The sequence below is a fragment of the Botrytis porri genome (genome assembly GCF_014898465.1).
Source record: "Botrytis porri strain MUCL 3234 chromosome Unknown BPOR_007, whole genome shotgun sequence".
Classification (NCBI taxonomy): Eukaryota; Fungi; Ascomycota; class Leotiomycetes; order Helotiales; family Sclerotiniaceae; genus Botrytis; species Botrytis porri.
This window is the reverse complement of record NW_024066081.1, coordinates 2,530,146-2,544,047: the sequence shown is the minus strand read 5'-3', so window position 1 is coordinate 2,544,047 and position 13,902 is coordinate 2,530,146. Positions and strand designations below refer to the sequence as shown.

General features: G+C 43.4%; 4 protein-coding genes across 4 annotated transcripts; 2 read left to right on the top strand and 2 right to left on the bottom strand.

Annotated features, from left to right (window-relative positions):
* Positions 1–42: 42 nt before the first annotated feature.
* EAF01_006094 (uncharacterized protein) lies at positions 43–2,742 on the bottom strand (the record flags this gene model as incomplete). The annotated part of the gene is made up of 1 exon (XM_038914348.1): positions 43–2,742. The coding sequence occupies one exon, from the start codon at positions 2,740–2,742 to the stop codon at positions 43–45; it is 2,700 nt and encodes an 899-aa protein (XP_038770797.1).
* A 2,460-nt stretch (positions 2,743–5,202) lies between these two features.
* On the top strand, positions 5,203–8,669 carry EAF01_006093 (uncharacterized protein). The gene is made up of 5 exons (XM_038914347.1): positions 5,203–5,870; positions 6,032–6,484; positions 6,621–7,074; positions 7,138–7,749; positions 7,932–8,669. The coding sequence occupies exons 2-5, from the start codon at positions 6,323–6,325 to the stop codon at positions 8,216–8,218; spliced, it is 1,515 nt and encodes a 504-aa protein (XP_038770796.1). The 5' UTR covers positions 5,203–5,870; positions 6,032–6,322; the 3' UTR covers positions 8,219–8,669.
* Positions 8,629–9,990, bottom strand: EAF01_006092 (uncharacterized protein; the record flags this gene model as incomplete). Its single annotated transcript, XM_038914346.1, has 1 exon — positions 8,629–9,990. One exon carries the CDS (start codon positions 9,988–9,990, stop codon positions 8,629–8,631), a length of 1,362 nt encoding a protein of 453 aa, XP_038770795.1.
* Positions 9,991–11,226: 1,236 nt separating this feature from the next.
* Positions 11,227–13,115, top strand: EAF01_006091 (uncharacterized protein; the record flags this gene model as incomplete). The annotated part of the gene is made up of 4 exons (XM_038914345.1): positions 11,227–11,635; positions 11,682–12,255; positions 12,305–12,578; positions 12,630–13,115. The coding sequence occupies 4 exons, from the start codon at positions 11,227–11,229 to the stop codon at positions 13,113–13,115; spliced, it is 1,743 nt and encodes a 580-aa protein (XP_038770794.1).
* Positions 13,116–13,902: the final 787 nt, after the last annotated feature.

The window sequence follows — 13,902 nt, the reverse complement described above, 5'->3', positions numbered from 1 at the left end:
TAATACCTTGATACCAATGTACACACAATGCGTTAAAAGTGATCAGTTCCTCCGATGCTCGTAACCAGGATGGGAGTTCGAATACTGCGCAAGAGAATGGCCGTTACCGTTACTGTGAAGGTGTGACGGATTTGGCTGATTCGCGTATGGCGCATGAGAGAGGTCATTGCCGTTGCCATTACCATTGACACGGATTGGGGCTACTACTGGGAACTGCGACGGGGCTGCTGTTGAATTTGAATATTGGGCATGCGATTGACCGTTGCCATTGCCGTTGCCATTGCTATTAATATGCGATGGAGTTGCCGATGTATTTCCATACTGCGCATGTGTAGGTATCACTCCGTATCCACCCGCGGGCCAACTTACATATGGCTGCTGTGATTGCATTCCCTGCATCGCTGTGGCGGCAATTTGTTCATCCATAGCCGGCACGCTACGATCCATGTACGACTCTATCATCGGGGCTGAGACTTGTGGATTATGAGTAAAGGCATCCGGTCCAACTTTCCAAGGAATACTGAAGTTATTCCCTAGAATTAAATCAAAGACGTTGTCAATATTGCTCTGCTGAGGATTTTCGAATTCAATGTCGATATCAGGGATTGCTTGAACATGAGACTGCATCTGCATGGCGTCGTAGTGTTGAGATTGTGCGGTAGTTACATGGTTATCGATTATACCGACAATTTGAGCAAATTGAAAAGATACCTGTGTGAGCATAGCGAATACTGGACAAAGACGAATGTTGTCCATCGCGTTCCTTATATCAACGACTGCCTTCCTGCGAGAGATGTCTTCGTCATTGTCTGGCTCATCTTTCGCTAGGAACTCCAACGCGATAACGGCCACGCTGTGATATACATAGTAAGGATCGATCCAGGTTACACCATTGAATTGGTTCAAGGTGATAAGTTGATGGATGAGTTTAAGAGCTTCTTTCGATGCAAGGCCACATTTGTAACTCAATATGTGTTCTTGTTCATCGAGATGGTTAGCGCGAACATGTTTCCCTTTTTTCCGCGCTACCTGCAGCATCGCTTTCCGTACCGCGTAAGGTCGAGTAACAAGTGACTGTACAAGATGGAACTGAAGATGAAGTAGATAAATCGCACGCGAGTGGGCACGTGAATTACCTGGAAGTCCGAGGCGAAGGTGTTGTGGTAAGCGGTCGCGCCAATCATGCAACTCCGAGAGTAATTTATCGGCCCACTCCATCCTGTGTTTCTCATCGCCTGGGGATAGAATGACGTTAGAGGGATACATCATCTTGCTGGTACGTGCCATTATCCGCGTCAAACGACACAACTCCTCGATGTATGCCATAGGTACATGTGCACTGCCATCAAGCAGATCTTCGTTGGGATATTTAATGGTGACTTCCATATCGTCGATAGAAGAAGGTCTGCCCAGTATTGTACATGAATTCTGTTCTAGTACGTAAATTGTCCACCACACACGGCGTCGAACCTCTATTTCGCCTGGATCGAGATTTTTGTTACCTCCTTCTCGGTGCATTCCAAGAGTCATGGCCATTCTTAAAACTGCACCTAGCATCGTCCAAGCTGCATTACGTTCGGACATGTTATGTAAATACATATGCAAAAGGAGTAGAGCTTGAATATTGACTAGTGTACTGGTATATTGAAGTTGGGACACTCGCGACTGTACCCATACTTTATAATTGTGAATCATTTGCAGGTACAAATCATCCTGTGGCTCGATAATTTGAGCTCCAAGTACCAGAACCATGAGAACAGAACATAGCCATCCGGGTTCGAGATCTTGTACTTGATTACCAAGTTGGCTCCACGTGCTCTCGTAGCGCTGTTCAAAAGAGCGACGTCTAAAAAGCATAAAATCTGGGTGAACGTGGTCAAAGAATGACCGAACTAAGGCATCTGCGATTTCTCGAGCAGGCAGAAGTGAAGACAGAGGCTCCTTTTCTGATGGATCTTTGCCTGGAACAAGTGGAAGCACGTGACGGCTTCTAGATACTTGAGAATCTCGTTCGAGGTCTGCTGGTCCAGGGGCGGTATGTTTTTCTTCAGCCGCTTTTGGCTCTAAACCTTTGCTCCATTTTGATGTCGCGAAATTTATCATCAACTTCATACTTGGATTGTTCGGTTCAAGAACTTGAGCATATGATCCAACCAGCGCACGAAGATTGAGCGCAAATCCAAAACTTGAAGAAGGTCCAATAAAATGGGATTGTCCCCCTGAAGGTGTGGGAACAAGTGTTTCCTGTGGCGAACTGGGCAAGGTTACGGATTTCTCTGTTGGCGTTGACTCTTCTTTCAAGGTTCGTTGGCTTCCCTCGGAATAAGCTGGTGATGACGACAATTCCTTTGGGACCCGTGCAAAAATTTCCTCCATGCGTGTATCGCCTGTAGTAAGGTTGTCTCCCGTGAAGTCAGGCAACGTTATTTTATGCTCTGCAGCAATCTCGTATAGAACGTCGATATCACTTGTATCCTTGTTGGGGAAGATTCCTTTGACCACCGCATCCAGAACGCGATATCGCATACTAAGCGTTTCGACACTTCCATAAATTCGAGTCTTCCGGGGTAAGGTGCATTTACATTGTACACTGGCTTCCACACAATTCTGGCAGGGATCCTCTCCTGTTCGCGCACAACGCACTCTACGCTGTTTGCAACGATCGCAAGAAACCAGAGTTCTTTTTCGCAGGTGATCCGCAACACGGACCTTGCCAGGCTTTCTCTTTTTGGGTCGGTCCATATTCTATGCGCAGAGAGGGGAGGGGGAAGAGTGAGATCTAGTCCCGCAAAATCCGGGATGTCAAGAGATAGAGAGTCGTATAGATTTTGATATGGTTATCAATGATTTGCGACAGTTATGATTATGAAGGATTATGAAGAATCATGGAGGTTTATGGATGAAGGTCTTGAGTACAGGAATGAAGATGTGTCAATTCATTTCGTTATGATTGTATGGCTAGACAGGAACAATACAATCACTCGGATGAAGTGCAATTAGTGTACTAGTACGTGCTAGTACTAGGTGCTAGGTGGTGTCTGAACGCGATGGACTGAGTGAATGATCTTGGATCTCGTGTGATGTGGAATCCAATGTAAACGGGGAACGATACAATATGGAATCGATATCTAGTATAAGGAGGAAGAAGTATGAGGAGTTTAGATTTGAGTAGTGGGTTAGGTGACTTGGGTACTAGTTAGGGACAAGGAGATAGTGTTATGGTAATTAGGAGAGGACGATGCAATAATCAAGGATAAGAGAGATACCTAGTAGGTTCATCATAGGTAGGTAGGTAGGTAGGTAGGTAGTGGGAAGAGGGGAGAGAAGTCGATATTGGTGCTGATGTTAATGCTGATGCTAATGCTGATGCTGACTTATCAACTTTTTTTTTCGTTAGCCTCTTCGTTTTTCCTCAATGGTTTTGGGTCGGTGCCAATGGGTGGTCATGCCATGTACAGAATAAACATGGAAAAAGTACTGGTGTGTAGAGAGAGACATACATATATATCCTTCCTACCTAGATAAAGATTCATTTACTCTAACAAGGATTTATTGCATGTTACGAGTTTGAATACGTGGGAAGATAGATAGAATAAGTCCTAGTAGGTACGGAGTAGGTAAGATTACTCTCTAGATGTACAGAGACTCCGTATGGACCAAATCAACCGTCCGTCGCGTGAGAGAAGGAAGAATGTGATAAATAGAGTTAATGATTTACCAGTAGATGTAGCGTGTGTAGGTAGGTATAGATAGGTAGGTCCCTAGTAGTATGCAGCACTCTCTATTCGTATTGATACCGGTACCCTTGAATTTGGATATGTACCAAGGGTACCTAAGTAGTACGTACGTATATCGTAGTTGGTAGTACCGGTAACTTAGGTCTTTCTCTTATTTCCAGATACTAACGATATGATATTATCATGTTGGACTTGGGCTTGGACTTGCACTTGGACCTGCTTGCACTGTAACTTGTTTGTAACTTGTCAGACCTCCTTCCTTAGTACTTGATCAACCCCCGAAAATGACCTAATCGGAACATTACCTTAGTATGAAAGTATACTGTGTAATTACTGCAGACAGATGGGTAAAGTTGGAAGTTTGCTCGGCAGACATTTAATCGGTAGATCTTAAGCTACCAGTACTTACACCAAATGCATCTCCTCCTCGCCCCCCCCCCCCAGCTGCTCATCATAGTCGATCCTTAGCATCTAATAAGTACTTAGCAGATGTCATCCATCTCAACTTGGTAGTTCTTGACGAGATGGAAGTCTTTGAAAAAGCAAATCTAATACATGATTTGTTTATCGTAGATTGAGGGGAACCCATCTCCCACAAGTCACCCATCACATGTTCAGGTAAAGCCTATGACCATTGGCCACCTCGAGTACTTAGGTATGAATAGTAGATATAAAAATAAGGAGATCTACCCGAGAAAGTGTTGGTGCATCGAGTGAGTGAGTGAACCATTCTTAGATCCATCGTTAAATAACTAGGTACCTCGGCATGATTCAGTATTGTTTGTTTGCTTGCTATTCTCACGATTCATTGGATATCAGTCCTCTCCGAATTGAATTGATTCTTTGATTCGAGGAATCTCAATGAAAATGTAACATGCCATTCACTCTTATCCATCCATTATCCGTTGACCGTTGACCATTGACCATTGACCATTGACCATTGACCATTGACCATTGACCATGATCAATCAGCCAACAGACCTCATTCCCAAGGACCTGTAGCTATCGGAAATGATCCAAAATCACACAATTCAATCACCCGAAGTCTTTATCTAGTCCAAGTCGCTGCTTTTATCAGCTGTAGGCAAGTTGCCCTTACTTGTACAATCCACCATCTCTTGGCACACTCGCACATTCAACACTTTTGTACCATCATACCCGGTATTTTGTACTCTTTCTCCATTTTTGATCCACAGAGAGTGCGTAAGATATTTTATTAGCGACCGAATCAGAGCTCCTTATGGGTCCCATAAACGCCTTCCCCCTTCTTCTTTCTGTCTTCCCTATCTAACAAGCTTTTTCGCATCCAATACAAAACTTATTAGCTGAGATTGGCACTCCGCCAACTAGGTATAAAAGAAGAAGGAGGAGGAGAAGAAGAAGAAGAAGAAGGAGGAGGAGAAGAAGAAGAAGAAGAAGAAGAAGAAGGAGAAGAAGAAGAAGAAGAAGAAGGAGAAGAAGGAGAAGAAGGAGAAGAAGGAGAAGAAGGAGAAGAAGAAGAAGAAGAAGAAAACGAAAACGAAAAAGAAAAGAGAGAAAAGCCCTAGATGTGTTGATATAATAATATCTGCTTGGGTATGTCCATCATCACATCGTTCCTCCATTCAAGTTAAAAAGAAAGACATATTACGGGTTTAGTATCCTTCTCCTACCCTTCTTCTTCTCCTTCGTCTACTTCTTCTTCCTCTTTGAACGATTGCCGTCACTATTTCTTACCTACAATATATCCCATATCGAACAATTGATTTTACTCGGTCATTCTACTTCTCACGCTGTATTCCTGTATCAAAAACCGTTGGTTCAATTCATAAGGTTATTGAGTCAATCTATCTATCAATCCACTTTTTCAATTATCTCATCTCATCCATCGATCGAGAACATTTTAATCTTTACATACATACGGAGTACAGATACACATACAGAGTACATGCTCCGTACATATCTAAACTATAAACTAATCCCAATTGATTACTCAATCCCTTGTTTCTTCTACCCTTGTCCTGCCTGCCCTGTCAAACTATTGTAACATACATTCATCATACTTACCGTTGTTCATACACATCCCCGTGCCTCATTAGTCTCACTTCACCATTCTCTCGGGTCCTCTTTTCGGATCGGATCGTTTAGAAAGAGGTATGTTGTACCGTCTTTTTGCTTTCTTGCTGTACGGAGTACACTACGTCGGTCATTCCATTGCCATCTATAAGGTCGTCGGAAGACAACATATCTCTTGGTACCTCCGCAAGGTTTATGCTCATTTGCTGTATTTCCATACGCTCATTATAAATCTATAGTAGGAGATATAATACTTGGAACGATTCCTTTATACAATATCTTCAGAAAATACACAAACATATCTTCTTCTTTATATACTCACATACACCTGTACAAGCAAGGCAGCTAATGTCCTTCCTTTTCACAGTACAACAGTGTCAACATGAGCATGTAGTTCGGAATTGGTCCTCGAAATCTTTCAAAACTTTCACACCACTCAAAACTACCTACACCCTTCTAGCCAACCAACAATCTTTTCGTGATCAAGGATAAACGTCGGCAGTTCTTGTCTTCGCATCAAAAATTCAAACATGTCATCAAGTCAACCAAATATTGACCAATTTGACTCTCATCAAAAATCTGCCCTGTGTTTGGAGGAATCTAATTCGACATCTCCAACCCCAGGAATCCAGCTTGATCAACATGGATTACCACTAGTACCCCAGCCCAGTCGCTTTAAAGACGATCCATTGGTATGTTGTAAATTTCCAATCAAGACCCGATATTGCCGGGATATCTCAAGATTCCAAATACATCCCTTCATCTCATCCATATTTCATCTAGATTTCATCCGTTCGACAAAAAAGTACAAAGTTGATGATCTACTAGAATTGGCCAACATGGCTCAAATGGGCTGTCCTGATTCAAGTTGGCTACATGGCATTCCTAGGACCTTACAATGCCGCACTCGTTAATCCAAGTCTGGTTCTCCTGAGTGATGCGCTTGATGTTAGTCCAAAAGTGGCTTCGTACAGCACAACTACGGCAATTATCATGGGTGGTGTTTCACCATTCATTTATGCGCCTTTGGCGAATATCTATGGTCGTAGACCTATCACCTTATTTGCAATAGTTTTGACTATTGTTGGAGGAGTAACATCGGCTCGTTCAAACACTTTTTCACAACTTGTGGGTACACGTGCTCTTTGTGGCTTTGGGTTCGGTGGAATGATGTCGGTGGGTACTGCTTGTGTAAATGATATGTTTTTTCTTCATCAGAGAGGTGAAGCTACTGGCGTATACTCCCTCTTTGTTACAAACGGTGCTCATGTGGCTGCGATCAGTGAGTCAAGTCACCTTGAGTTCTACGCTTTCCTCGAAAAACCAGCTAACATAATCAATTTAGTTGGCGGTTTCCTTGGGTCATCCCTAGGCTGGCAATGGGACTACTGGATTGGAGCTATCAGCACCTGCGTTTCTCTCTTTCTCGCCATATTTCTTTTCCCCGAAACTCTGTTCTCTCGCGACCCATCTTACCTCTCCACACGTACCAAAACCCGCACGTACTATGAACTTCTTTTTGACTTTCGCGGGAATTGTCTCCCTAATCGCTCACTCCAATTTTCCCACTTCTTAGAATCTTTTTACATGCTTCGCTACCCTTCCATTCTCTTTCCATTCTGGTACTACACGTGGGGATGGACTTTCATCAATGTCATGCCTGCCATCTCTATCGCCGCCATCTACACCGAATTCTATGACCTGGAGTCTGGTCCAATCGGTGCCTGTCTGGGAGTCTCACTCATGATTGGTAGTTTATTGGGAGAATTTAGCGCCGGAAAAGCAAGTGATTGTGTCATGTACCGTATGGCGAAGAAAAACGGAGACGTAAGGAAACCGGAATATAGACTTTATCTCTGTTGTTTATCGGCGGTATTCATGCCCATGGGATTGATTGTCTTTGGAGCTACAGTGGGGAAGACTCATTTCATTATTCCGCTTATTGGACTGGCACTTGGTATGTTTACGGTTTACTTGCCTTTATTTTCCTTCTTATTCCCTCGACAGCTCTCTTCGTCTGAACCCCACTTCGCTATCCTTCCCCATGAAAACCCACTTCAAACCTTCTTTTCAAACCTTATTCTCTTACTTCAACCCCACTTCTTCCTTTACCTAACCCTCACTAACATTCCTCCTCAGGTGTCTTCGGTCTTCAAATCGCTTCCACAACCCTCTATGCCTACGTCTCCGACTGCTACAAGCCCCAAACTCCCGAAACAGGGGTTCTCTTCAATCTCTCCCGCGGCCTCTCATTCGTAGTCGGATATTTCGCGTTGCCATTTGCAGATAAAGTAGGATTTACATGGGCTTGGTTTACATTCGCAGTTGTGTTGTTTGTGTTTTTTGGACCAGTCGGGGCATTGATTTGGAAGGGAGAGCAGTGGAGGATACAAGGGGGAAAACCAGAGTTTCATGGGTGGCTGTAGGGGGTTATGAGGAAGGGGAGGAAAGTTATAAGGGTTTGAGTTCATGGAATATGGATGGTTTGTGAGGCTGGGCTTGAAATCCGGCGAGATGATACCTACGTGAGGTGGAGTTGAGAATGGGGTTATGCTATGTTATGATATTGTATGATACAGTACGTCACGAGATGGAGAGGATCGCTTTTTGCTAATATTAAACTATGTTGTTAATAATGTAATGTAATATACCATTTAATAGAATTATTCAAATGCTAGGAGATAGGAATGATATTCTTCTCCTTTGATACCATAACCGGATAAGCTACCAGAACAACCTACCTCTCCTCGTCCATGAAAATCAACAAAGATTTATTGATACCCATTCTATCTTACCCATACTATCCTCTTGTATCCTACCACCCCAAAAATTAATCTCATCGCCCAACCCACGGATCGGGCTTCGCCTCCCCCGCAACTGAAAGTCGAAACGGGTTATTAGAACGCGGTATGTGGGATGTTTGGGTGGGGGTTTGACTTCTTCGTGATTGTGAATGTGCTCGTGATCGGGATTGTGAGCGTGAACCTGAACCTGAGCCTGAAGAAGAAGAAGAAGGAGGAGAAGGGGGGTGATGAGAAGAAGAATAAGAAGAAAAAGAAGAAGAATTCATACACTCAGCTTTCTTAGCTTTAAAGATGCTACGACGGATAGCCTCTTCTTGTCCGAGCTGGTACTTGAGGTCGGAGATAGGAGGTGAGACATCTTCTTTGGAATGGGCGTGTTTGGAGGAATTTGGTGGAGGGGAGTGAGAAGAAGAATAGACACGATCGGCATGCGAGATGGAGGAGCCGGGGTTGATGGATGATTTTGATATATATGATTGTGCATCGTCGTTTTCGTCATCGTGAGGGTGAAAATCGTCTTCGGACATACCGATTCCGGAGTCGTGGTCGGAGTCAGAGTACTGGTCGTGGTGGGAAGAGGGGGGAGCGTGAGAGCGAGAGCGAGAGTGAGAACGAGAGTGAGAACGAGAGTGAGAATGAGATGGAGATGAAGATTTATGTCGGGGATTGGAATTTGAATTTGTGGAAAGGGATACGGATACGGAAAAATGTTTGGGGGGTTTGGAAGAGGATTTTTGGACCCAGCTGTCCGTAATCGAGGGAGGATGGTGGGTTGTTCGGGCTCGGGAGAGACGCCGGTGGGATTCACGGTTTGAGCGGCCGAGGGAGTGTTGAGATGATAAAGAGGAGGCAAGTGAATAGGAAGATGAGGATGAAGATGAAGAGTCATCATCCCCATGCTCTCCACTCTCATTCTCTCCCGCCTTAATTATCTCCTTTGTGTACCTTGAGAGACCTCTCTTCCCATCCCTAGTCCCAAGAGTTTCCTCGTCCAGAATCGACTCGTCAGCTTCACACAATTTGCGACCCCGCTTCCAGCGTAACAACCTCTTTCGAATCCAAATTCTTATAACATCGTTCGTGAATGCTTTAAATGGACGCTCATTACCTCGCTGCAAGGTTTCAGCTAGCGCGCATGCCTTCTCCATGCGGGATTCGCCGCGAATGTAGCCGAGGTATTCGAGGTTTCTGGGGACGGAGGTTTGGATGAGAGTGGGGAGGGGGCTGGAAGAGGAGCGGAAGGAGGGAAGGGAGACAGATTGGTGGTAGAGATATTTGGGGGAGGAGGGATTAGAGGTATTCGCGTAGGGATCGAAGAGGAAGATGAGTTCGGTACTGAGGAGGGAGCTACTTGTGGAGAGACTGTAGACTTGGTATCTGGGTCTTGGGGGCATGGTTTGAGATGGGGGAGGGGTTGAGAAAGATTGATGGTGATGATGGTGATGATGATAATGATGGGAATGGATGGAATGGACGAGACAGTGATTTTAATGATGGTGTAAGAAGTCGAGAAGGAGGTTGAAGGTATGCGAACATAAATCTACAGCAACTAATTCTGTAAGTGTTCTAATGACATAGAAATGGCAACGCAAATTGATGTATAAATGTGACGATTGTAAACTCACAGAAAATGGATATTTGGGTTGAAGGAACCGTCAAAAATTGAAAGAATTAACCACCAACAAGTCAACACAAACATACAAACATATAACCAGCAAAATCCCGCATCGACAAAAGGTTATTGTTGGCGGTTCAAAAAAGGTCTCGAGACCATATCATAGCCAAATTCAACCCAATCATGATATCTTTCTTGCGGAAGAAATCATGGTCCGAAGGAAAAGTTTTTCTTTCCAGGCCGGTTGGCGGCCGGGTTTTTGGTCTATCTTTCATCATTCGTTGAAACATTACCAGTCGCGTTTGAAGTTATGTAAGACAGAATTTTTTCGAAACATTTGCCCATGATGCCTGGACCGTTTTAACATAGAGAAGACCGATAAATGCTTCTCGATGGCCCTGAGGGTTGAAGTGGTAATTGTCGATCTCGAGACGGGTTGCGAAGATTGAAATGGGAAGTGAAACTTTTTCTTCTGATTTAAAACAAGAAGAGAAGAATATGAGGTATTGAGACTCAAGACTTCATTATTGACCTGCAGTGCTTTGTTGATTGGAATTTGTTAGAGAGGAATAAGGGGTGAGGGGGCATTGGTCTCTATCTGCCGCTATGTTTGATGTGGGATACAAATTATGATATTTGACTCAAACGTAGTATGATTACCCAGAACGCAAAATGCAAGAAATTGACCAGAGAATGTGCCCTGAATCAATTACCAAAAACCTGGAGAGCAAACAAGAAATGTGAACGTGTTTTCGGCTATACATCCATATGATCGCAGTAATGTGTTTGTTCCGTTACATTGGCGACGGTAAAGTGCAGATCCCCATCGGTATGTTACATCGCATTTTTGGTTGAGGTGGTTCCAATGAATACCCTGTGATGGACGTTTGTTTTGTATTACCCTGTTCTATGGGTAATTACGAACGGAGGCTGAGCTGATATAGAGAGGCTGGCTCTAGTCGTCTCTCAATTTTCGTCTCATCTTGTATTCAAGAATTCAATAATTCTGAGCATCATGACTGATTCCTCTAAGAAGCACCCAAAAGTTACGTGCGCTAATGTTGATCAAGGTGAAGATGGTGGAGGGATTCCATGTAGCAACGTCGCCTCAAAAGCTTGCAATGGGTGCCTTCTAGTTCAATATTGCAGCAAAGATTGCCAAGTTGCACATTGGAAACCCCATAAGAAGGATTGCAAATCCCCATTTATGAAGAAATCTTGGAGACCACAGTGGGATGTGGAGAAACGACGTCCGGCATTTATTGGAGGCAACGATGATCCTGCTCTAGCTGAACAGTGGGTGACTATGGTGCAACACGGAAGAAAGAAGTATTTATGGGGTAATGTTCCTGCCATTGATATAATTCAGAGTTGTAAGAACGAAGGAAAAGATTTCCCAGAACAACTCAATCTTTTATTTGCGGGTAAGTGTCAAGTCCAGGGGAACATTGCGGACTGACAAAGTTACAGCATCTGGGGATATTAGAAACGTTGTCAAGTCTCTCGTCGAACTTCCAATTGCGTATGAAGGCAAATGTGAGCTTATAATTAACGACAAGGATTTTGACATTGTCGCCCGGAATACAATATTGCTCCTCACAGCTCTCGTATTCGACCCCATTGAAGCAGCAGACATTATGATTCATATCTGGTACTCTGCATTCATAACCGAGTCAAGTTTGCAAAAACTTCAAGAAAAAGTTCTCCCGCTGATTGAAGATGTTTGTAAAAAGGTAGCTGGCCGCCCAGGGCAATCTTTGCAATCCAAAACTTGGACATTCGGCACTCGCACCATATGTTTAGTATTACCGAAAGCTTCTTGGGATCTTCTTCCTTCATTTTTCAAAGTTCCAGATGGACTCTCGGCTAGCAAGGCACAAAAAGTAATGGTTGAAACGACATTGCCACCCTCGAGAAGAGATTATGTCGAGCGAGCATTTTATTCTCGACCACCTGCATGGCGTGTATGTGTTACTAAGTTCCGCACTGATGGAACACTTCTTCCCTTTGGACAGTCTCGCAAGGATTTCAACGTGCCAAATCCGTACATAGCTCCAAGTCTTTTGAACGTATAATTGCTAATTCAATGGCAGGACGTTGTTTCAAAGCACTGATTTCTGGCCTATGATGGATTCTGCCGACCCATTGCAAGGATGGCCTTTCGAGGCACACTATTCTAAGCTTTTATCAGCTCGGGACGATATCTATGGCAGCCTTTACTTCTATCTTCAAGACCAACTTCAAGGCTTCTGCAAGCGAATTGAGAATTTGAAGATCCGCTTCCAACTGTTTGAACTTGATGCAGTAGACCTACCAGGTATTTTGAAAGAGCGCGGCATTGCTAAAGATTACTTCGACAGAATTGAGGTGATTCTTCAACCAGTTGTTAAAGCAGTACAGGTTGCTGATAATCCTTAGGTTTCAAATATTGGAGACCGTGGCTACATTGGACCTCGAAAGCTTCTGATGACTTTCGCTCCTTACCTGAAGCGTAAATCACAGAATCCGCATGCCACACTTCTTGCTTTATTCCTCAACGCTGTCCACGAAAGTCGCACTGAAAAGGATTACATTTATAGCATGGCAACCGATTCAGCAAAATTACGTAGGTACATGCCAATTGAACGGGACATGCTTCAACCTTACAACGCAGACTTTCTGAGATGCAACGATGCACGATCTCTGTTTCAAGACCTTGACAGGCCTTTTGACAGGTTTATGAAGGATTGTTCCTTGTATGAAATCAGTAAAGTTGAAGGGTTAAGAATAAAAACCAAGAATACATTGGTTGAGAAATGGCCTTTGAAGTTGCGAAATGGGGCAAAGCAAGAGGAGTTTGATATGTTGTTGGCATCGGGACATTTGGGTTCGGAAAGGTATGTAGAATGGGAAAGTTTGATATAGGATTGGTTTGAGAAGTCTGAGAAGTCTGAGAGATGAGAGGTGGAAAGCGAAGAAAGAAAACAGCAAAGGAGGTAAGGAAAGGAAAGAAGAAGAAGAGAAGGAAGAAAGTCAGAAAGTCAGAAATAAACAAATAAATAAATAAACAACTTTTGATCAATTTGGAAGGTTCTACCCCATCAGACGCTCCTGCTTCGAAGGTCGAGTTCACTAGCGCATTTGGACTGAAGCATATACAAATAAACGACTTCACAAAAATTATTTATCACACTTCATCAATCACTACCCACAAACCATATCTATATTTGCGATATAACTTCAAATCATATTCTCATCTCAAACTTATCACAATTGAAATACACTATTATTCGAGGGGTAATTCATACTCAGATCGGCACTTTGACAGATGTTCTTTGATAACCACTCTTTGCCGCGACGGTGAGGAATGAGATTGTCGAATTTTCAATATTCTCAGCATTCAATACTTTTGGTTGCGGAAGATAAACAGTGAGCAAGGACCATTACATTCTTCCTGATCATTGGTATCATCCAAGAAGTATTCGTATCGCCGGATAATTTCGAAGGTGGACTGGAAAGCAATCCCATTCTCTTATAAGGTTTCGGCATATTCACGATCACGATTTTCAGCAAAGCCATATTTTCACTCCCATTTCATCTTTACATATAACCAAGCTAGGTACCTACTTTGAAATTGCAAAGTCGACTAAAAGTTTGTGAGAAAAATTAAGTGTTCATCACAAAAGGTCCCACACTTCCCACCAAAGAAATC

Coding starts and splice junctions, on each gene's coding strand:
- EAF01_006093 (XM_038914347.1), top strand. CDS start 6,323: ATGTCATCAAGTCAACCAAATATTGACCAATTTGACTCTCATCAAAAA. Junction 6,485..6,620: donor GCTTTAAAGACGATCCATTG/GTATGTTGTAAA, acceptor ATGATCTACTAG/AATTGGCCAACATGGCTCAA. Junction 7,075..7,137: donor TGCTCATGTGGCTGCGATCA/GTGAGTCAAGTC, acceptor TAATCAATTTAG/TTGGCGGTTTCCTTGGGTCA.